The 23125-nt window shown below is 44.1% G+C and overlaps 3 protein-coding genes across 4 annotated transcripts; 2 read left to right on the top strand and 1 right to left on the bottom strand.

The window, feature by feature from the left end:
- Positions 1-266: 266 nt before the first annotated feature.
- NELFCD (negative elongation factor complex member C/D) lies at positions 267-9235 on the top strand. Its single transcript, XM_027710651.2, has 15 exons — positions 267-365; positions 988-1103; positions 1288-1397; positions 2422-2531; positions 2810-2917; positions 3317-3469; positions 4262-4392; positions 4835-5000; positions 5632-5766; positions 5994-6133; positions 6482-6596; positions 6915-7010; positions 7221-7361; positions 7726-7855; positions 8275-9235. Exons 1-15 carry the CDS (start codon positions 300-302, stop codon positions 8307-8309), a joined length of 1752 nt encoding a protein of 583 aa, XP_027566452.1. The 5' UTR covers positions 267-299; the 3' UTR covers positions 8310-9235.
- Positions 9236-9487: 252 nt separating this feature from the next.
- CTSZ (cathepsin Z) lies at positions 9488-14726 on the bottom strand. The gene is made up of 6 exons (XM_027710653.2): positions 14537-14726; positions 13887-14050; positions 11958-12137; positions 11224-11374; positions 10830-10992; positions 9488-10364 (listed from the first exon to the last, which is right to left on the bottom strand). Exons 1-6 carry the CDS (start codon positions 14677-14679, stop codon positions 10251-10253), a joined length of 915 nt encoding a protein of 304 aa, XP_027566454.1. The 5' UTR covers positions 14680-14726; the 3' UTR covers positions 9488-10250.
- Positions 14727-15424: 698 nt separating this feature from the next.
- Positions 15425-22625, top strand: TUBB1 (tubulin beta 1 class VI). 2 transcript variants are annotated; one of them, XM_039378523.1, is made up of 4 exons: positions 15425-15432; positions 20083-20191; positions 20354-20464; positions 20598-22625. In XM_039378523.1, exons 3-4 carry the CDS (start codon positions 20404-20406, stop codon positions 21668-21670), a joined length of 1134 nt encoding a protein of 377 aa, XP_039234457.1. In that variant the 5' UTR covers positions 15425-15432; positions 20083-20191; positions 20354-20403; the 3' UTR covers positions 21671-22625. The 2 variants fall into 2 exon arrangements, with proteins under 2 accessions (XP_039234457.1, XP_027566331.1); XM_027710530.2 differs by lacking the exon at positions 15425-15432 and adding an exon at positions 17294-18559.
- Positions 22626-23125: the final 500 nt, after the last annotated feature.

Consider the following 23125-nt stretch of genomic DNA (forward strand, 5'->3'; position numbering starts at 1 on the left):
GGGAGGCTCTGGGAGGTCTGGCAGGGCAGGGCAGGGCTCCTTTTTCCCCCTGACGTTGCTCCCCCCCGACTGTGCCGTGTCCCGCCCGTCTCCCAGCAGGCCGTGCCCGGGACGAGCCCCTGTCCCGAGGGTGTCCAAGCTCCCCGCGCCGCCCATCCCGGGCTCCCCGCGCCGCCCATCCCGGGCTCCCCGCGCCGCCCATCCCGGGCTCCCGCCGCCCATGGCGGCCGCCCCGTCCCCGCGCCGCCGCCCGGGCACCGCCCCGCCCGTTCCGGCTGCGGGAGGAGCCGGGAGGAGCCATGGAGGACGCCGATTATTTCGAGGGCAGCGCGGCCGAGTGGGGCAGCGAGGCGGACGGGGGCGCGGTGAGGGCCCGGGGGAGCCCCGGGAGCGGGGCCGAGGGGCAGCCCCGGGCGGGTCCCAGAGCGGCTCCGAGCTGAGGCGAGGAGCGCCCAGTGCCGGTGCGGGCGGTGTGGCCTGGGGCTGGATGGGGGCTACAGGGAGGGATCCAGCTGCAAAACCTGAAACTTGGTCACCTTATCCCTCTCTGCCACCACCTGGAAGGAGGCTGTAGCCGGGTGGGGGTCGGGCTCTGCTCCCAGGCAACCAGCGACAGGACGAGAGGACACAGGCTTAAGGTGTGCCAGGGGAGGGTTAGGTTGGACATTAGGAAGAATTTCTTCGCGGAAGGGGTGATTAGACATTGGAGTGGGATGCCCAGGGAGGTTTGGAGTCTCCATCCCCGCAGGTGTCCAAGGAACAACTGGACGTGGCACTCAGTGCTCAGGGCTGGGTGACAAAAGTGGGCATCGGGCACAGGGTGGTCTCAGAGGTCTTCTCCAACCTCAGTGATTCTGTGATTCTCCATTAAGAAGCTCTGTTCGTGCGGGGAGCAGGCGGATGTGTTTCTGTGGGGAAAAGTGGCCTAAATAGTATGGGGGGAGAAAGGACAGGAGAGGGGTGTGACTCGACTGTGCTTGTGAACAGCAAGATGATGAGGATGGGGAGGGAGAAGATGATGCTGAAGTCCAGCAAGAGTGCCTGAAGAAATTTTCAACCCCTGACTATATAATGGAGCCATCTATCTTTAACACGTTGAAGAGGTGAGTGTGACATGAAGTGTGTTATGGAGCACATTATGTGTGTTAGAGGTGTGATGTTGTCACTTTGTATGGAAGTGCATGTGAAAATGTACAAATGGTGCTATTGTTTTCCCTTTATTTAGAGTTCAATTGGTTTTTACTTTTCGATTTGACTCAAATAGTTCTTTTGTAATCCTTTTATCAGATATTTCCAGGCAGGAGGTTCTCCAGAGAATGTAATCCAGCTCCTCTCTGAAAACTACACTGCAGTGGCACAGACTGTAAATTTGCTGGCAGAGTGGCTCATTCAAACAGGTACAATAAGTGATACAGTATAGTTTGGGTCTGTAGTCTTTCTTTTGTCAGAAATATCTGAATCAATAGCAAATTTGATCATATATAGGAAATGGATTGTTATAAAGTTGTCATCTACTATGTGGCTAAACCCTTTATAATAATATGTTTATTCTGCTCAGAGAATAATGAAGTAAACTGTTGACAAACAGTTTGAAATGCTAACAGACTGTGTTATAAAGGGGTTTTGTAGTTGAAACAACTGCATAAGATAGTTTCTTTTTGTTTTCACCCAAAGGGTAAGGGGGCTATTACACAGATAGTGTTAGAAATATTTGATGTTTTGTAATAGAATTAAATAATTTAAATTTAAAAAGCAATTACCTTGTTGCTAGTTACTGTTCCTTCTTAGTGCATCAATGGTTACACTAAGGGTTCTCATATAGAGAAGCTGTATTCTCTGAGACAACAATTACATATTAAGCCTCTTGCAAGACATATTCAGCATTATCTTGTGGTATCTCTGTCCCATAGCTAGTGTAAACTTTTGTTTACAAATTACCAGAATTACTATTCTCTGAGTTCAGAAACATAGAACTACTTGCTACTATTTGTATATTGTTTTATAGAAGACTATCAAAGCTACTGATGGTCAGTATATTAAAAGGATGAACTTTAGTCTGTAGTGGGGTGGGTTTGTTCCCCAACCCTGCTGATCCCTTTTGTGGTTAAGGTACACTTGCATTTTGGTATCATGCCCAGTACTTTGGGATGGCTGACATTGCTGTTTGTGTGTCTGATGAGGAGGGTGAGAGAAAGGGACTAGTGTGACCTGCCTATCATCCTAAACATTTAGGAAAAAAGGTGGAGAATCTGTAAATCTGTCTGTATCAGTATGGCTCAACAGTAGAACTGATGTCTCTCCTCTGATCCTCTCTGTGTTGGTAAATTTGGGAGTAGTTTCTGTTCTCACTGGAAAATGTAAGGTGTTGCTGCCATGTTTGATTGGATTGCATCTGCCAAGTTTTCTATTCCTTCTCTACAGGTGTTGAGCCAATGCAAGTTCAGGAGACTGTAGAAAACCATTTAAAGAGCTTACTTATCAAGCATTTTGACCCTCGGAAAGCAGATTCCATCTTTACAGAGGAAGGAGAGGTGTGCATGGAATCCATGTTGCTGTCTCTGCTCGAGTGGGTCCTCCCTAAATGCCTTCATCTGATGGAGTAGCAGATGGTGGGGGAAGGGAAATGGTATCTTCAAAACTCTTTGGTAGTCCTCAGAGGTTTAGAGAACTTGGAAACTTGATGTGCATCCTTTGTAATAAATTTTTTGTAGAACAACTCACAGGACTCCTGAGAGATAAAAGCCTTACTTTTAATGATCTTGAGAACTATATATTGTTAAGTTTCTCTCTGTTGCTCTAATCTTTTCAGACTCCAGCCTGGCTCGAGCAAATGATAGCACATACAACGTGGAGAGATCTCTTTTACAAATTGGCTGAAGCCCATCCTGACTGTTTAATGCTTAATTTTACTGTGAAGGTACTACACTCAAGTCTAATAAATAAGAATATTCATAAAGGGCTAGTTGTTTTGGCTTCAAATATTAGCTGTGGAATTTTGGAATTTTTTTGTTGGTTTGTTTGGTTTTTTCCCTTTGATCTGTATTTGAAAATCCTGGGTTTCTGGTGCAGTGGAACATTTCAATCACTTTTATATGTTTCTAGGACAAAAAGCGTTGTATCTTGCTGTGCTCTGAAATAGTTTATATTATTATGGTTTATTTTTGCTACATCTTTATTGGTTTCCTTTTCTGTAAACTACGATATGTACGTAATTCCACTAAGTGTATGCAAGGTGAATCTTGCATTTTGTATATTCTTCTAGACTCGTTAGGATATCTGAAATATAAATAACAAGTTTTTTATGATGTTTTTGTAGCTTATATCTGATGCTGGATATCAAGGGGAAATAACCAGTGTTTCAACAGCATGTCAGCAATTAGAAGTATTTTCCAGAGTCCTGCGTACATCTCTGGCAACAATTTTGGATGGAGGAGAAGAAAACCTTGAAAAAAACCTCCCTGAGTTTGCTGTAAGTTGTTTTTGGGGGTTTTGTTTGCTTGTTTGTTTTTGTTGGGGTTTTTTTTTGAGGTTTTGGTTTTTTTCCTTTTTATGTGGAAAAAGAAGTGTTTTCCTTTCTGGTTAGGAGATACAGATCAGTGTGAGATCGTAGACAATCTTGATTTCCTACAAAATCTTGAGAAGGTGTATCTGAGTTAAAACCCAGAAATCTATGCTTTTTGGTTGTTCTGTGACCAGGAATTCCTTGGGTTGACTATGATGCTTCTTATATTTATTAAATGGATTGTACAAAGGTGAAGGTAGAAATGTCATCTTTCACATTTAATGTGAAATGCTAAGATCAGTCTTGTCAGACCCTTGGCAAATTACAATAATTATTTTATCATCCACATCAATGTGAAAGCTGCCACCTGAATCAACCCAGCATATGTTCATATGTTGTGAAATAACCTGATGATTTTTGAGTGACTTTGTACTTCTCATACTGTTTAAATACTGCAGAGAAAGTACCGAGTGTAAGTAACAGAGATTTCCCTCTCAATTTTGGCATTTAAGAAATGAAGTTCTCAATTTAGCCATTTCTTCATGCTTGGTATCAGTGCTTTATTCTATCAGTACCTTCTTCTTGGCTGTTGGGTTTTTGGTTTTGTTGCTTAGTTTTTTGTGTGTTGTCTTGTTTGTTTTTTTTCCTTTGCAATTTTGCCGTTTGTTTTTGCCCTTCGCTCTCACGACAATGTAACCACAGCAGCACACTGGGAAGTTCCTTGCTGACTGGTAAGCTTTGTGCTGTGTGCTTTCACAGAAGATGGTGTGCCATGGGGAACACACTTACCTTTTTGCCCAGTCCATGATGTCCATCCTGGCTCAGGAGGAGCAGGGAGGGTCGGCTGTCAGGAGGATCGCTCAGGAGGTGCAGCGATACGCCCATGAGAAGTAAGTGGGAAGTACACTATTAGTTAAAATATAAGGCAACAGAATCTGCAAACTGCTGTCTTTTGCTCATCTTAGTTACCTTTTACTGGCAAAAGGAGAATCCTTAGCTGCAGCACAGCAGCTCTTGTAGCAGGCTTTCGTCTGTAGAACAGCAGAAAAGTTCAGTGCCCTGTACCCAGGCGACCTGGAATTGGAAAAGCAAAGAAGTGAAGTTTCTGTCTACTAAGAAATATGTATTTTTACTATTCTATGAACATCTTAAAAACAAACATACAGGCCTATTTCTGTACTTACCCAGAACAAGGGGTTCAGCCCTAAGGCATTGCATTCCAAAGGATGTGACCTGTTGACACAGTGAGGCTTAAACTAAAATGTCTGAATTAAGAGAATAAGTCACTGAATTAAGAAAATAAGTCACTGTGTGTGTCTGCTCTTCATGCAGAGGCCATGATGCCAGTCAGATCACTCTAGCACTGGGTACTGCAGCCTCCTATCCCCGAGCATGTCAGGCTCTTGGTGCAATGCTGTCCAAAGGAGCTCTGAATCCAGCAGATATCACTGTCCTGTTCAAAATGTTTACAAGCATGGACCCACCTCCAGTAGAACTGGTTAGTAGTTACCTGTTTATAACCTCTGATACTTACTTCTATTGCAGTAGCACTCAGAAACGTGATGTCTTGTTGTGCTAAGTGTTGTATGGACACAAAAATTATATTAGCACTCGTCCCAATTACATAATTGTAAGTAATGTTTAAATATGAAACTGCTACTTGTATTCTGTTTTGCATTACCTTCTTGGTATTTTTTGTTGTTTTTTTTAATTATTCCAAGCTGTCCTTTTACATATAGTTAAATTAAAGAAATTTGCAAGAGGAGATAAAGATGGCAAGGAATTAAATCTTTTGATCAAAAACCTGCCCACTTCTGCAGTTTCTTATAAGCAGACCTAAATGACACATTTCATATTTCTCACTGCCTCATTCTAACATGAATTATGGTAACAAATATGATGGCATTTAAATACTTCAGCAATATAGTCTGTAATTCTGTTTTCCTTTTTTTTTAATTTTTATTTTTTATCCATAAAATTCTGGGTCTCTTCAGAAAACTGTCTAACCTACTCTCAAGGGGAAGTGTGTGTTACCTCTTTCTATGTTAGATATATCAGATGTGAAAACTGTATTTTTAATCACCTGTCCTAATTCTCAGGCTCTGACAGACAATTCATTTTCTTCACAGATTCGAGTACCTGCCTTTCTGGACCTCTTCATGCAGTCCTTGTTTAAGCCAGGGGCTAAGATCAACCAGGACCACAAACATAAATATATTCACATACTGGCTTATGCAGCCAGTGTGGTAGAGATGTGGAAAAAGGTAATGCTCAGCTCTGTGAATAACATTATTTTTACCTACAGCAGCCTGACTGTGCTGCAGGAAACGTGTGGTCATGAAGTTACTTATTTGAATATAAACTGTTTCTGGCTTCAACTGCCAGACTGAAGAATGTAGAACTGACTAAAGAATGTAGAACCTGATGATCAAATACTACCATAAAAGTATATTCACAACTCTTGCATTCAAACTTTGCAATAATTTTTCAGAACAAGAGAGTCAGCATAAACAAGGATGAACTCAAGTCAACTTCAAAAGCCATCGAAACTGTTCACAATCTGTGTTGCAATGAGAACAAAGGAGCATCAGAGTTGGTTGCAGAGCTGAGCACCCTCTATCAGTGCATCAGGTGAGCAGAGAGGCTGGTCCCAAGCTTCAGTTGTTGGAAGAAAAGTATTATTTAGGAGAGGCAGTGCTGCTAAAGGGAGATGTCTTTATGGGCTACTCTGTGAGGGCATCCTCGCTGTAGAATATGTGAAGATGTGGTCTGAAAGCAGCTTTCAGAATTGTCCATCTGACTCTTTGGAATCTCCCATGAAGACATAAATCCTGCCTTTCACACACAGCTTGTCATCTTTGGGTCACAGAACATGCTTTTCTGTGCCACTGGGAAAAGGTGACAGATTACTTTGTCTTCCCAGTAAAGCTTTCATTTATTTTTCATGCTCCTGTGCTGAAGTGATCTCTCTTTCTCTAGGTTCCCAGTGGTGGCTATGGGTGTGCTGAAGTGGGTGGATTGGACAGTGTCAGAACCACGATACTTCCAGCTGCAGACTGATCACACTCCAGTTCACCTGGCACTATTAGATGAGGTAAGAGCGTATCTAAAGCTTTGCTGGAGAGCAAGAACAATTTTGATGCTTGTAACAACCAGTCCATTGAATGCCTGTTGTTTGCAGTAAATCACTAAATACAGAGATGAATCTATTCAGAGTTAATTATTTGTTTTTTTCAGCCCAGCATTATTTACACTAGGAAAACTTGGGCATCAAAGAAAGAAATGGTAGAATAGTTCTCTAAATGAATTTCCATTTGGCACTGAACATCAATGTAAACTTGTCTAATAAAGACTGCTGCATTGGTTTTTAAATTGCAGTTCTGAGCATCTGACTTTGCTGCCTTGTTTGCAGATCAGTACATGCCATCAGCTGCTTCATCCCCAAGTCCTACAACTTCTTGTCAAGCTCTTTGAAACAGAACATTCCCAGCTGGATGTGATGGAGCAGGTGACTCTCAAAAGATGCAGTATTTGTGTTCCTTCATATTAGTTACACTTATTGAAGTTAATGGCTTTTGCTGTCAGAGCAGTTTGGAGAGCTTAGTTTAGGACTGTGGTCATGGTTAAAATGTAACATATCAGATATTGAAGCAATAAAAATCGAAGGCTTCTGAGAGGAAGTTCTGATCTGATGGTTCTTCCCTCCCTGCACCACCAGCTGGAATTGAAGAAGACTCTCTTGGACAGGATGGTGCACTTGCTCAGCCGAGGGTACGTCCTGCCTGTTGTCAGCTACATCCGCAAATGCCTGGAGAAGCTGGACACGGATATCTCGCTCATCAGATACTTTGTGACAGAGGTCAGCGGCAAAAACTGCATTTACTGACATCTAGAGATAAAGTTTAATATTGGTTGTATGTGTTTGGATATTAAATCAGCTTGCCTTGGATTCAGAAATGTTTCAAGTTCTGAGATCAAATTCTGAGCTATGTACGTGTATCAGTATTCACAAGGATGTGATATAGTCCTACTAATTCCTGACTTCTGGAATTAATAAGGTACTGGACAGAGTACTTCAAGAATACATAGCTAATTATTTGTATGGAGAACAAGAGGTCCTAAGTACAACTACTTGTATGCTTTCAAGACTAGTATGTGAATTAAATATTGTCCCTCCTACCCCTGTAAGTGGAAGAGTAATCTGGTTTTGTCTGCTGTTTCAGGTGCTTGATGTGATTGCTCCTCCATATACCTCAGACTTTGTACAGCTTTTTCTTCCAATCTTGGAGAACGAAAGTATTGCAGGTACTATAAAAACAGAAGGTGAACATGATCCTGTCACTGAGTTCATAGGTAAGTCCATTTATTCCTTGCACACCTGCTTCCATTTGTGTATGTTACAACTGTAAATAATGTTTAGGAGGAGGATTGCTTAAAATTACTGCCAGATATTTTGACAGACAACTTCCCTTTTAGGGGCCTATGTTTAGGAATTTTCCTGAAATCAAGAATCTGGGGGTAGCAGTGAGGAACTGGAGATAAATACTGGTTTTTGAGAACTAGCATTGCAGTAAGGAAAGGAGAGGAAGGGAAGTAGTCTGTCATAATACACTGTATTCTGTCATAATGCTCTCCTATCCTAAAACAAAAACATTTTCCAGACCCTAAAATTCTAATTATTTACATAATGCAGAAATCTACATGCAAGCAGATAAATTACTGACTCGGAGTAATGTACTGAACACTGTCTTTTTTTTTTTTTTCTTTTTAAGCTCATTGCAAATCTAACTTTATTATGATGAACTAAGCAGTGGAAAGTATCAAGACTGCAGAGCACATGATCACTACTTTGCCATGCTCTCCACCAGTAGGGTTCTATAACTGGGCAATGCAGCAGCAGAAAGAAAACAACAACAAAGCCAACAAAACTAACAAAAAACAAGGAGGAAAGGGCTGAAGGGCATTTGATTGACTTGTGTGGTGACCTTGAAGTTCCTGTCAGAGGACTGTTTGTATTTCCTATCAGAGAACTGTTAATGTAATTTAGCAAATGGAGTAATACTGAAGGATTTTCTGTTGTTCCACAAATCAGTATAAATCTGAATGTTCTGAAGGGGAGAGCAAGAGAGAAACAGATTTGTTTAAAAGAACGTTATTTTTGTTACTTAGTGAATTTGGCACTCATTCTTTGTGTAATGCCCAGAACCTGAACAGTGGGGAAGGTAGTTCCTACTAAAAACACTTTGGAGAGAATTCTCTGAATACATCTTGAATGCTTTAGGCTTTGATATTGCAAGCTGTAAAAAAAGGGATTTGTGTGATTAGCTCTGTGCAGCAGAGAAGCCCCAATGCCTCTTTCTCCCCTTTGCATTCTATTAGAATTCTAAATATCCTACATATTTACTGCTATGAAAAAAACCATTTTGTGCAACACAAGTGGAGTTGTAACAATCAAGGATAGTTTTCTAGTGGGATATGAACTCTATGTGTGTGTTACCTTTCAGAATCTATTTTTTGGTAAATAGATGCATCAGATGTTACTGGTAAGTTTAATTACCATGTCAGAATTCCACTGCTGTCCAAGAAGATGAATGTGTGCAGAAGTTTCATTACTGCTTCTTGTGGCTTTGTTTTTATAATTATCTCTGCTCTGTCCTGGTTGATGCCAAACAGTGGGGGATACACCCGAGAATATGAATTACCTTTAAATAAAGGTGTTTTTTCTTTTCCAGAGATATCTTTCAAAGTTTCGTTATTCATTTATGGAATTCTGAGCTACCCTGATAATTCTTGAGACAGCAGCCAGTGGTTTAATTTCTGAACTCTGACTGTTGTCAGTCAGGCCTTTCACAAGTAAAAATCCAGTAAAAGCAGCACCATCCTGGATAAGCTTTGGGCAGCTGGTCTAGACCTAAGACAGCTTAAGCAGAACAGGGGGAGACAACCAAGCACAGGAATTAATAAGCTCTTATAATAAATATCCAGTCAGTTGTGAGAAAAAGTGTTTATTAAATGCAATTAACAATGCCAGTTAGTAACATTTGATATGGCACTGATTTGTCACTTAAAAGACTAAGGAAGGGAATTTGCCTCATTTCTTCAAATTAGTGAGGAGTTCTGAGTTATGGCAATTTATCCTTTGCCTCTAGGAGAAAAATGGCACAGTCAATCACAGATTAAAGCAAGGAATTTGAGCAAAGACTAATTAAGAAATGTTTAGACTATCTTTTGATCAAAGTAATTCCCATTATATCATTTTGATGGATAAAAGCAACTACATGCATTTCCACCACCTCATTTCACCAGGAGGCCAAGGAAAAAGGGGATTTAGTTTTTTAATTTATCATGTCCAGAATTAGTTTTGTTTTTTGCATCATCTCAGTACTGTCAGAGAATTTAAAATAAGCTCTAGACCCAAATATTGAGTATACTTTTTCCTTTCCAGTACGCCTACATAATTTGTATTTAAAAAAAATAGATATTTACACATACAGGTTCTGTGATTATTAAGTCAGTATGATTTCAATACTGTGCATCAAGACAGACAACTCTTTCACGGGCAAATTAATTGTAAATAACTATCTCAAGGCAGCTCTGTATTTTTTGAAGCACTTGTGTGGTGCTATCTGGGCTAATTTTGCAGAACTGCCTGATGGTGTGGAACTGTGAGAGAGTCTTAGACAAAAGAAGGCTGTGTGGGGAAGCTTCCAAACAAAGTAATTCCTAAACAGATATGTACAATGTAGAATCAAGGAAGTATAGGATCTCCATATGTACAGTCCTCTTCAATAGCAAGATTGTAGTCTGCTCCTCTCCCACCTTTGTAGGCACTTGTCACAATTCTCAGCCACCCTCTTTCGCCCTGTAAAGGATTGAATTTGCATTGTAAATTAGAAAACATAACTACAGAAAATGTAGATTGTTGAGTCTGTTCTGTCTTCCAAATATGAATTATTTATAAGTGAATGTAGGCATTCACTCAAGAGGAGGTGTAACACCGCATTCATGGGGCAGCCTGCTGTGGTGGATTTATATCCCACTCATCCATTCCAGGTGTGTGACTTGATTCTTGCCTACAGCTAAAGTAATTTTACATTTGCCCACAACAGGAGCTGCACAGAAGGGCAGAATCTGGGACTGAGTTGACATCAAGTAGCTTTGGATGAATGTCCTTGTCTCCAGTTTAGTTAAGTTTCATTTTTAAACTGTTAGTCTAGTTCAGTTTTGTATCCACAGGCCAGCTCTGCAGCTTCTACTCCGGAAGTGAAAAGCCCCACCTTCCCTCCAGAGTGATCCTGCAGATGTGTTTGTTCCCCTGCTTCCTTACCCAGGGTTCACCCCACGAGTTCCGGACAATCCAATACTCTGTCCCGTTTTCCACGCCCCAGCCGGCCACGGACACGATGTGATTCACTGTGGGAGAGGGGTTGTACTCTGTGTAGAGGCCTCCTGTGTAGGCATCCAGCTTCTCAGTAGCCATGATACCACAGCTGTAATAAAGCAGAGAAAGGAGTTTTTATACCAGGGGATCAGGGCAGGGGCCTGGCTACAAAACAGTTTTGAATTCTGAGCTCAGTTGATGTACAAACAAGCTGAAGTCTGCAAAGCAGTGCAGAGCTGCTCACATATGCTAGAGTGGAAAACTACACTGCAGTCACTAGGCTGAGCTTCAGGTATTTTTACCCCAATATTACTTGTAGATAAACATTTTTCTTTTTTACCTAATTGGCCCATTAGTGTAGATTTCTGCCATCATTTTTTCTCGTCCACTGACAGACCCATAGTCAGCAACTTTCCAGAGAGTGTAGTTCTTGATCACGTGACATTCTCCAAAAGTGACACAAGTCCCACACTGGTTGAACTTCTTACACGCTGTAAAACAGAATTGAGATTATCACTGCAGGAGGGTGCTTTCCTTCAAGTGAATTAATGATAGGACGGTAAGTTTTTTTTTAACTTGTGTGAGGCAAATATTAATAATATGTCTTCTCTCTGGTGAACTAAATACCTTTCTGAAAACCACAATTTAAGTCCCTACTATCTCTAGTTACTATTTTTCAGTCCATACACACAAATGCTTTGATGAGGACATGCCTCTCCATAGACAGAGAAATCATTCCAGTCATACATGACCAGACAAAGGTTAAATTTCTCCTTTGTTTAGCTTAAGGTGACACTTGTAAATATTTCAGTACATTAGATATTGTGTGTCACAGATTTAAGAGATTAAATTAAAACAATTTAGCTGTCCAAACTTGCCTGGGCATGTTTTAGTGCTACACTGTCTGTCTGGAGTAAGGAGAGACACACACAGGCCTGTAAAGAAAACCTGTTCTGTCAGTCAAACAGCAGCAACCAGTATTCTGAAAACCCAATAAACTCTTTTTTTTTTTTTAATATACTAAGATCTATTAAACCTGGAGAGGTGTCCTACAGCAAAGCAAAGGCACCATACTTTGGTCCTTGGCTTGGTAGTTGTTGCAGGTCTCGTCGGGAATGCCGTGGTCGTGGGCGTACACCCAGACCCCGGAGTGGTCTCCCCCTTCACAGGACCCGGCGTCAGCACAGTCGATGACGTTCTGAACAGAGAGGTAGGCAGAGGGCCATGCTCCTTTCCTCTTTATGTTGATTCTGTCTGTAAAGAGCAGAAATTGGGGTTTGTGAGTGGAATATGTGGGTGGCTACACTTCGCAAGTAGTGTTCAAACTGTCTCCTTTTCTTTGAACCTGTAGCTGTTTGCAGACAATAGTGCTTGTGGTTGCAGAACCCTCCACTATCAGCACTGAGGCACGGCATGACCTAATTCAAACCAGAGGCTGAGTTATAAGTGGGGGTTTCCATTAGAAGGGGTTTTTTTTCCACTAAAAACTCAGCAAAAATATGCAGATGAGTAAGATCTGTCTAAAGCCTTGAAGAGCCCTAGACCTCTTTTACTTCAAGCTTCTGAAAACTTCAGATCTGTTTCGTGGCTTTGACAGCAAAGACTTTTCAAAAACACATCATAAAACCAGCTCTCACCAGCATCTCTCACAGAGCAGAGATTTATGCCTAAGCCCATGCCAGCCATAAGCCCACACAAGTCACTGGCTCTGAGACAGTCTTAAAGCAAGGAAAAGCTTTCAGAATTAACTCCTTGCTGTTACACCAACATCTCACTGTCATCCTGCCATCTCAGACAGGCATTGCCACCCTGCTGCCTTATTTTGTCAGAAATCAGCTTACTTGGCAGAAAAGCTTCCTGATGGGTATTTATAAACTGCTTCTCACCCTGCATTAACAGTCTTAACTGTGCCATCCTGGTACTTGTAATCCTATTAGTACTAACAACATTCAAATATACTTGACAGAACTGGGAACTATTATGCCAGACTAGTCTTAATGAAGAAAAAAAAAAAGGAATGAATGCTTTAAACTACTCACAACAATTAAGAAAAAAAAAACCCTGATTTTTAAAACTACACGTTGGCATACCTACATATTAAGTTTTAACCAAAGTTATATAATTAACAAGTTGCTGTATTTTACCTGTCCTAGTACTTCACTACATTCTGACAGGTATCACACATCTGAATTCTTGTACCTCTTAGGAATGTATCCCTCATGATTCCTGCTGTGTGGTCACACTTGCATTGTCTTCCCCTTTCTGCACAGTTTCCTCTATCTGTCCTTCACAGTCCATCTTCTTACAGCCTCCCTATGCAAACAGGATTTCTGCAGCATGTAAATCATGTGTTCTCTCTAGAGAATTTACTTCATCTGTAGCAAACCACTACTTCCCTTTTCCTAAGCAGAAGTTTGATACGAAGATTGCTGCTGAAACCAGATTGTCTGTGTGCTGTGATAGTTTGTTTGAATAATCGGGCTCCTGAAGCAAATACCCCTCGGGCCCGTCCCACAAGAGGCAACTTCTTTCGTTTCCTCATTCCCAGGCACGGCTGGAGCACTTCTTGTTCTGCAGCTGCAGCACAGGCTGAGGTACCACAAAAGGGAGGGAGACACAAGAACTGCTTGTGCATCTGCTGCTGCCACGGAGCAGAGGGCAGAACCCCCAGTTCTTACCCGCAGGAGCTGTGAACACATTCCTTCTGCAAACAGGTTTCTAAGCATGCCAGTGCTCCCCCTCGCACCGTTTGGAGAGGGTGGGGACAGCCTCGCTCCACTTGCTTTCCCTACAGAAACCAAACCTCCTTCCCTTCAGCCTGGGCATTCCCACTGTTCCCGGTGTATTCACAGACATCTCGGCCCCGTTTTTTGCTGCAGTGACTTGGCACCTCGTCCTTACACCAGCTGCCAGTAAGGTGAAGATAAGCTGCCCTGGCCTCCGAAAACCACGGATTCCGGGGCGCGGGCAGCCCGGCGGGTGGGCGGGGGGTGCAGGGCGTACCTGCCAGGGCGCTGGTGCTGCCGTGGGCCCAGCAGGACCCGCAGTACTGCGGGATGTGCTGGTTCCGAGTGGTGCTCGCGTAGTTCACTCCATCCACGTTCCTCCAGTCCCAGCTCCGCGGCAGCGCCGACACCTCCAGGTACTCGTGCGGGCGGGGGTACGTCCTGCGGCGGGGAGGGAAGAGGAACTACAGCGCCGGCATCCCCGGCCAGGTGAGGGGGCTGGGTTTCTTTTAAAAATCGCGGATTCCGCGGAGTTTCGTAACGAGTGCCCGGCGGGAGCGCGTGACCGGGCCCTGCCCCGCGGTCTCGTGACCGGCACTGTCCCCGTGTGTCCCCCCCGGCCAACCCCGGCGGGGACAGAGCGGCCCCGGGGACCCCCCGCACCGCCGGGGACCCCCCGACCCGGGCGGTGCTGGGGCTCCATGAGCTGCGGCTGCGCCCGGCCAGCCCTTCCCCCGGGCTGCTCTCCCAGGAGAGGCTGGATGGGGGCGGCTCCAGAGGGGACGGGGGGCAGCCCCAGCTCCCGGGGGTGGCCGGGGGGCAGCTCCAGCTCCAGGGGGTGGCCGGGGGGCAGCTCCAGCTCCAGGGGGTAGCCGGAGGGCTGCCCCAGCCCCGGGGGGAACGGGGGAACGGGGGAACGAAGCTCACCTGAGCCCGGGAGCCTTGCGCGGGGCTGGTTTGTAGCAGTGCTGCCCCTCCCTGAAGTAGAGCCCGGCGCGGGCGGGCGGGCACAGGCAGCTCCCCCAGAGCAGCAACAGGACGGGCAGGAGCGGCTGGACTCGCGTGGCCATGCTGGGTCAGCGGCAGCTTCCTGGGACACGCGCTGGCACCGGGATTCAGGGGAGGGGCCGGAGGACAGGGCGGGGCTGGGGCGGGGCCGGGCCGGGGTCGGGCGCGCTCACCTGCGGGGGCCGAGGGCCGTGAACCCTCCCTCGGGTCCTCGGTCCGCGGACCCTCCCTCGGGTCCTCGGTCCGCGGGTATCGCCCCCTCCCAGGGAGAAGGTGCGCTCCAGGATGCCCAGGGCACCCTCCCTGAGCCCTTCCCAAGGGCGGCTGATTGATCTGTCGGGATGAGGAACAAACCCGAGACCCCTCGTTCCCAGCCCCCCCAGGGAAGTCTCCAGCTCACGCGCTCAAAAGTGAAGCAACTTGGTCACAGGGGTTGTGACAAGAGGACTCGTATCTGGGACAGGCTTATAGGTTCCTTTACCTTTGGCCTAACACCTCAGCATTGTGCCAGACTGTGACCAGCAACTGTGACACTGCAGAGAGCAGGCTGGGTTTTTTGTTTAGTTGTGGTTTTTTTCTTAGTCATGCGTTCTGAATTCTTCAAGCCCTTTAATGCTACGGTTTACTGAGGCTGCAATTTTGAGGCTGTTCTTTAGGGCTCAGGACATCTGAAGATTCTTTGTTATCTGTTACAAGATTTAGTCAACAGTAAAAGCAGTTTTCTGATTTTCCTGCAAAAGGCACTGTGCAGCAGGTGAATTCACATGCTGAAGCCCCACGTTTTTGCCAGGTCATAGATCTGCAGTGTGAGGAAGGTAATGAACTGCTCAGTCTTCCACTGTGGTTGTACCAAAAGCTATTTGTTTAATCACATGGGCTCATTACACTGATGATGCTTTACAGTGGGCAGTCCTGCCTTATTTCCTTGGACCACCTGCCAGAGCAAGGCAGGTTAAATAGTTTTACTTACTAACTGAAATGTAAATGTGAAGTGCTTTTTATTCCTGTTGAATGCCATGGTTTTTTGGTATCATTCCTAAGGTTGATGCAGGCAGCCCAGGTTAGTTGAGACTTGCATCAGCTCATCTGCTAGCCAGTCACAGATCTCTTTAAAATTATCTGGTGTCCTGTAGCCAGGCCTATCTCAAATTGAATAGGCTTTCTTCTCAACAATCTTCTTGGTTACTCTGAAAAGCCAGTTCCTCCCAAGCAAACCATATTTAAAACACAAAAGGTATCCCAGAATGCCTTCCTGCACAGGCATATTTGTTGCTAGTGGGCAGCCTTAAAAAAAAAAAGAAACAACAAAACAATCAAAAAAAATCAGAAACAACAACAAAAAAGCCCAGCAACCACAAAAACCTGGCTTGTTTGTGGTCTCAGCTTAAGGCCACGGCCAGGGCTGTGGGATCTGGGGCCTGCTCTGAAGGCAATGGAAGCAGTTGGCAGCCTGATAATAGACACTGTGGGCCAGGCTGTGCCCAGTGCCAGGCTGCTCCTAATCTCCACAGTGCCAAAAGTCCCTGGAGCCAGCCCATCCACGTTCCCTCCGGCCCGGCGGACGCTCCCCCGCTAATCTGCAGCAGCACATGTGTGGTGGCTGGGCCTGGGAAGTGCATTGGGAGTTAACAGGCTTGTTAACCCAGGGCTGAGGAGTGACAGGCCTGCAACAAGATCTACAGAGAAACAGGCTCCTCACAGACCACATCTGGGTAAAGCCAGGCTTGGAGGTTCACAGAAAAGCAGTTGGGGAGAAGGGGCAAAAGAGCCCCAAACCCACATCCACTTCACCAACCATCCCAGGTACTTGGTGTTGTGTGCCATAATTTTTTAGACTCTATATGGAAGTGCTTCAGAGGAGGCACATGATTTCAGGGAGCTATTTCTGGCAAGAGAAAAACCCATATCAAGTGATTGCAAATTTCTTCCACTTCCCTTTTTTCCCTTTCCTTGTAGATGTGCTCAGCCAGTGTATTTATTGCAGAAATTATTTTGCCAAACTTTTTGGACAGTGAATTAGCATCTTCAGCCTCTCCGTAAGCTGTGTCTATTGTAGATGAATACATTGCATATTTTGAGTAGTATTTATTTAGTGTGAGCAGGTCTCTGATGCGTGGTGTCGATGCAGCTCCCATCCAGAATGCAGCAACTGAATACACAGCTCAGAGTTGCACAACTACTTTTAGCTAAAGATCATTGGAGAAAACAAATATGTGCATGAATAAAATGAGATTTGCTTTCAAAGTAAATGTCCAAATAACCTTTCGAGAATTTTCTTAGGAAATTTTAGAAGATACCCACTGCCATTGTGGGATATATTGACAATGTGGAGATGGAACAGAATGGTTTGGTTATCTTGCTGAGTAAACTAAATGGCTTAGAGAATATTTATCTTCTGGAATATGATAAAATAATTGTGTTCTAAGGAAACAAAACTAATCTACCTGAACTGAGTCTTGCTTTTGTTGCTTCCTACTGTGGATACTCATAGCTTGGCAGAGGATGACAAATGTTTGCTCGCTACTCTTTTGCAATGCACTTTAGGTGCTAAACTCTGTCTTAGGAGCCCTTGTCTGTTCCTTCATTGGCTGGTGGGAGAAGTGGAAGTCATATAGGGTGGGGGGGAAGTCTGGAATAAGCTGATTTTTCTTTTGAAACAATATGGAAGCGCAGAGGTTCCTTATCTCTAGCAACCCACAGAGTGGTAAAGTAGTAACTTTTAATGAGTCAAGTCCTTCCACTGTCACCATTTTATATAAAATAATTTGAGGTGCTTTCCTAATTATAGTTCCTTTTGCCATCCTTAAAAGGAACATTTGCAAAGCAGTGACAGTCATTTGACATGTAATGAAACTGCTCCAAGTTCCAGCAGACAGTCCATTCTGGGGTTTCTGCTGCTCAGTGATACTGGTCCTGGTTATCAGCGGGCAACATGACTGGGTCGTGTTCTGCTCCCCCTCGCATTGTTTCCTTTTGAACATTATAGTTCACTTCAGTGAACTTCAGTGGAACTGGGGGTTCACCTCTAGCATTTTCCTGGCAAGTTCTGAAGCACATCTCAGACATAAGAAAATAAGAAATATTAGAAATGCTTAATGACAGAAAATTAAGAGAGAGAGCACCTATGCAAGTTAGTCACAAGTTAATTCAGATTTTGGCTGAAATTGAGGGATACTCATAATTGTTTAAGGAACAAGCATCACTGAGAGTGCAGTCTTACATTTATGTGTTACAAAATATTTTTTGGTCCTGATCCTGTCCCCTTCCTTCATGCAGTCAGACACTGGGAATGATGACTATTAGTGAACTTGATTTTGCCTGGCAATGTGCTGAATGTTGTAGTTATAGGAAGCTACTGCTCACACTGGTTTAAATATGGGTGGTGTCCTGTATGACTCATATGATGCTAAAATTTAAATTATGTGGCAGAAGCGCATGTGCTTAATAAATGAAGATCACTCATTTTTGGCTGTAATATCTATATATGCACATATATTTGTATATATATTGCGTGTAACATCAAATAATGAAACACAAATAGAATGTGCACATAATTGCATGCATCACACTGCTGCAGAGATCTGGAATTAATTGTGAGGGGGTGCATGTGACAATATTCCTTTCCAAGGCACTCAGAAAAGCACCTGTGCTTTTTGTCCCCAGGCAGTAAACAGGCATTTTGCCTCCTTGTGAAATGCTGAGCAGCCTGAGGAGTTGGCTACTCCCCTTCTGGCTGAGTGACAGTCCTTCTGATATAAAAAGGCCCCTTGGGATGGGCTGTGCTGGGTGTAGCTGATAGTGCAGCAGAAAGAGGGCTTGTTCTGGGGACTGCAACTGGAGAACCTGTGAGAGGTTGTGGCCACCAGCAGGTCCGAGCTCCACAAAATGCGTGAAATTGTGCATCTTCAGATTGGGCAATGCGGGAACCAAATTGGAGCCAAGGTAAGGTCTCCTTTCAACATTGCTCCTCAGTCAGTGGTAATGGGTCAAACGCCATCAAACATCATCCCCGACCATGGGGACTTTTGGGAATTCAGTGGCATGCTAGCAGGGAAGATGAGTATTTGGTGTGAAAGGCAAAAGATGGGCTTGCTCCTCATGCAAAGCTTAATGTTCATCTGCAATAACCATGGCACAGTGATTACAGGTGCTCCAGAGCATTCCTTCTGGGACTTATATTCCCAAGGGAACTAATCTAGTCTGGTGGAGCCAGTAATTCAAGGGCTGCAAAGTTGTGATTCCAGTACTTTAGCTCAGCCATGCAGCAGTAACTGCCACATTATATTTATTAATATCATAGAATGCTTTGGGTTGGAAGGGTCCTTACGGATCATATGGGATCTTATTAATCAACAGGATGACCTGTGCTATCAGTGACCAGTTAGTTTTTTATGAGAGTGACACAAAGTGGCCTCCTGTGACAGGCAGAAGTAATTTGGAGCATTTTTGTGTAGCTCAAACACTCCAATGCTGTTACTTAGAGAGAAGTCACTATTGCTGACTTTCTATGCTAGGAGAAAAAAAAAATCACCATTGCTTCTGATCTGTGATGTTCATCTTTTTATTTATTTATGAGTAGGAAGTAGTAAAAAAATTATCAGGGATTGCTCTGTAGTGTTCTTCCTCCATTTCTTGCTCCCACAAATCTCACCTTGATTTCTTTTAATGGAACATGAAGCTGTGGATGGCCAGGGAATGTCATGTTAGACCCAGCTAGTTTGAATGCAGCCAGTGTGAGAGGTGAAAGGTGGTTTTTTTGTTGGCTTTGACCTGCAAACTGCTTAGGTCTATTAAGACCTGTAGAAAAGAACACACCCCCCATGCACATGTTGGAAATGATGTATCTGGACACTCAAAACGAGACTGGATGCTGACCCAGCAGACCCTTAATATTAAAGTAGCCTGGTCATTACAGTGGGTGGGTGTGTCTACATGAGCACTGCTGTGGCTGCTCTCCAGATAAGAGCCCCAGCACAAGACATATGAGCGTCAAGATAGGACATTTAGGACCAGCAGCTGTTTGTGGAAAGCCTTGCTCACGTACAAGTTTGCCTGTGCAGCTTTGCCATGCTGCAGTCACACTTGTGCATGACAGGGCTCAAAACAACCCTCCACAATCCACCTCCATGACTCTCTTTATTAAGCTCATACCAACTACTACCTGTGTTATTTACACTATTTTATGTTTTTTTTTTTTACTATAAAGAGAACAAATTGAGGGCCTCCACCTATTAGTGCATGGGTGATAGCTAAGCAGTATAAATAGCCTACTAAACTTTTCTCTTGAACTTATTTGGGGAGGAGGAGAGGAGGATCCCAGCTCTGATCTAATAAATAAATGGCAAAACATCCCCTGCTTCAGGCACAGTTCCCATCAGGGATGAGAGCAGCACGAGAGCAGCAGGAGAGTGTGCTGAAAATAAAGCAATCTTTGTTAAGTGTGTTGTACATCATTCCTTTTCCAGTTCTGGGAGGTCCTTGGTGATGAACATGGGATTGACATCACCGGAAACTACCGTGGGGATTCACCCCTGCAGCTGGAGCGGATTAACGTGTACTTCAATGAGGCTTTCTGTGAGTGCTCAGCACTGTCAGGTGTTGGCAGAGCAATTTTTAATTAAAAACCCCTCAAAAAAACCTAAACCACTATAGGTGGATTGGACTTTTCAGAGCAGATCATAAGGCTGTCTCTGACCTCTAACAGCAATCATTTGCATTCATTTTGTGTTGTTCCAGCCCATAAATTCGTGCCCCGTTCCATCCTGGTGGACCTGGAGCCTGGTACGATGGACAGTGTACGGTCCAGCAAAATAGGCCCCCTCTTCCGACCGGACAACTTTATTCATGGTATGTACATCATGCTGCCAGCAAACTAACTGGAGTCAACTGGCCCAAAATGGGCTTTGATCTACTTTTGTTGTAGCCTTTAAAAAGTCTCTTGTTAACTTTGTGGCTGTTCTTTCTGTAATTTTGTTTACAGGTAATTCAGGTGCTGGAAACAACTGGGCCAAAGGCCATTACACAGAAGGTGCTGAACTGATTGAGAACGTCATGGATGTGGTCAGGAACGAGTGTGAGAGCTGCGACTGCCTTCAGGGGTTCCAGCTGATCCATTCTCTTGGTGGTGGTACAGGCTCAGGTATGGGCACGCTTCTCATCAACAAAATCAGGGAGGAATACCCCGACAGGATTATGAACACCTTCAGTGTTGTGCCTTCACCCAAAGTGTCCGACACAGTCGTGGAGCCATACAACGCCATCCTCTCCATCCACCAGCTCATAGAGAACACAGATGAAACCTTTTGCATTGATAATGAAGCTCTATATGACATATGCTTCAGAACTTTAAAGCTCACCAATCCCACCTACGGTGACCTCAACCACTTGGTGTCCCTAACGATGAGCGGCGTCACCACCTCGCTCCGCTTCCCCGGCCAGCTGAACGCGGACCTGCGGAAGCTGGCTGTTAACATGGTGCCCTTCCCTCGCCTGCACTTCTTCATGCCAGGCTTTGCCCCACTGACAGCTCGGGGGAGCCAGATGTACAGAGCCCTCACCGTGCCAGAGCTCACGCAGCAGATGTTCGACGCACGCAACATGATGGCAGCGTGCGACCCTCGCCGCGGGCGCTACCTGACCGTGGCCTGCATCTTCAGGGGCAGGATGTCCACCAGGGAGGTGGATGAGCAGTTGCTGTCTGTGCAGACCAAGAACAGCTCCTACTTCGTGGAGTGGATCCCCAATAATGTCAAGGTGGCCGTGTGTGACATCCCCCCGCGAGGCCTGAAGATGGCAGCGACCTTCATCGGCAACAACACGGCCATCCAGGAGCTCTTCATCCGCGTCTCCGAACAGTTCTCAGCCATGTTCAGGAGGAAAGCTTTTCTCCATTGGTACACTGGGGAAGGTATGGATGAAATGGAGTTTTCTGAAGCAGAAGGCAACACCAATGACCTCGTGTCCGAGTACCAGCAGTACCAGGATGCCACTGCAGATGTGGAGGAATTCGAAGAGGTGGAAGTGGAAGCGAGCCCAGAAAAGGAAGCAGCGTAAAAACAATATCAAAACACTCTGAATAAGTCTGTTGACATTCACTAAAGACAAAGCAGTAGCCAAAAATTAGACATTTCTTCAGAACTTTTCTCTGCATCTGCCAAATAGCTCCAATTTTACAACACAGTGCTTTTGAAATTAATGGCAGCTCTGCTTTACTCTCCTAAGCAACTGTTGACACTGAATCGCTCCCAAAAAGGAGACAGGTTGTCTCATAACAGCCTGTCTTGTAAATGTATTCACTTTTAGTATATAATCACCAGATACTGAATGTACTATACAGCCACTGTGCCTGTGTACATATATATCAGGATTATAAGCAACAGCAAAATACGCTGTCACCTCAGCACATTTATTTATTCTCAGGTAAACACAGTGCCTGTTTTGATTGGGAACTTGTAACTGTTTTAGGAATACGTGCATATCTCTAAGGTCTGGAAAGGCAGTGTCTGTTTTATTATCACTCCACAAACTGATGTAGACCTGCAGACAAGTTCAGCAACTTGAGTTGCAGGGGGAGGGCAGAAGAAACAAGATGGGGCAAAAAGACTGAATATGTACATTCTTTCTATTTTTTTTAAGTACTTTTAATAGTTCTTTCACATTGCTGGCTTATATTATTGCAGAGCTTGTATTCATTATCCTGGTGTGGTTTATTTCTGTTTTAAACTATAGGTTGAGTTACATTAGCACACAAAGTTGTGACACTGTGTAAAAGTTTTGGTGTGGTATTTTTTTAATCCTGTGTACTAACTACTGTAAATTTTTCCCTAACATTCAGAACAACAAAAAGGATAGAATGGTTTGTAGCTTGTTAGATGTAAGTTCCAGGGCAATCACTAAATCAAAACTATATTTTGCCTTCAGGAAAAAAAGGTTCTTGCCACAGCCTTCTTATTATTCTCTTAATAAAAAATATATACCATTCTGTAAGATACTTTTTATACTTGAAACATTTGACAGAAAAAAAAAAAATTATTCTTGCAAGGACTAACTTTGAATTACAGGAAAAAATGGGAGCTTGTTTTATTATACTCTTGGAAGTGAAAGTTTATTGTACTCTGAAGAGTAATGCTTCATGTTTGAGCTCAGTGTAAGGGAATGACCCTGAATCCCATTCTAAGCTGCAGTTCCTCCTCTGCAGTGGGACAATGTGAAGACACACAGCAGGAACATGCCAACACTTCCCCCAAACCACATGAAAGGATAACTTTGCCCCATAGCCAAGAGCAGGTGGAGTGTCACCCTCCATCCCTACTGGGACTGGGATGTCCCTCCCTCAAAGCCAACAGTGTACCTCTTCCATCAGATACAGCCATCAGAGGTCCTTTTAATCACTGAAATTATATCACTATATTCTCTGCTGACAGAGATTTTACGGAAGAAAACTTTTTTCCAAACCAATAATTAAAATGTAGCAGGCAGAAAAGTTTTAAACAATTAAATCTCTCAGTC

Source organism: Pipra filicauda, unplaced genomic scaffold (genome assembly GCF_003945595.2).
Source record: "Pipra filicauda isolate LSUMZ 115617 unplaced genomic scaffold, ASM394559v2 scaffold13_size5146498_pilon, whole genome shotgun sequence".
Lineage (NCBI taxonomy): Eukaryota > Metazoa > Chordata > Aves > Passeriformes > Pipridae > Pipra > Pipra filicauda.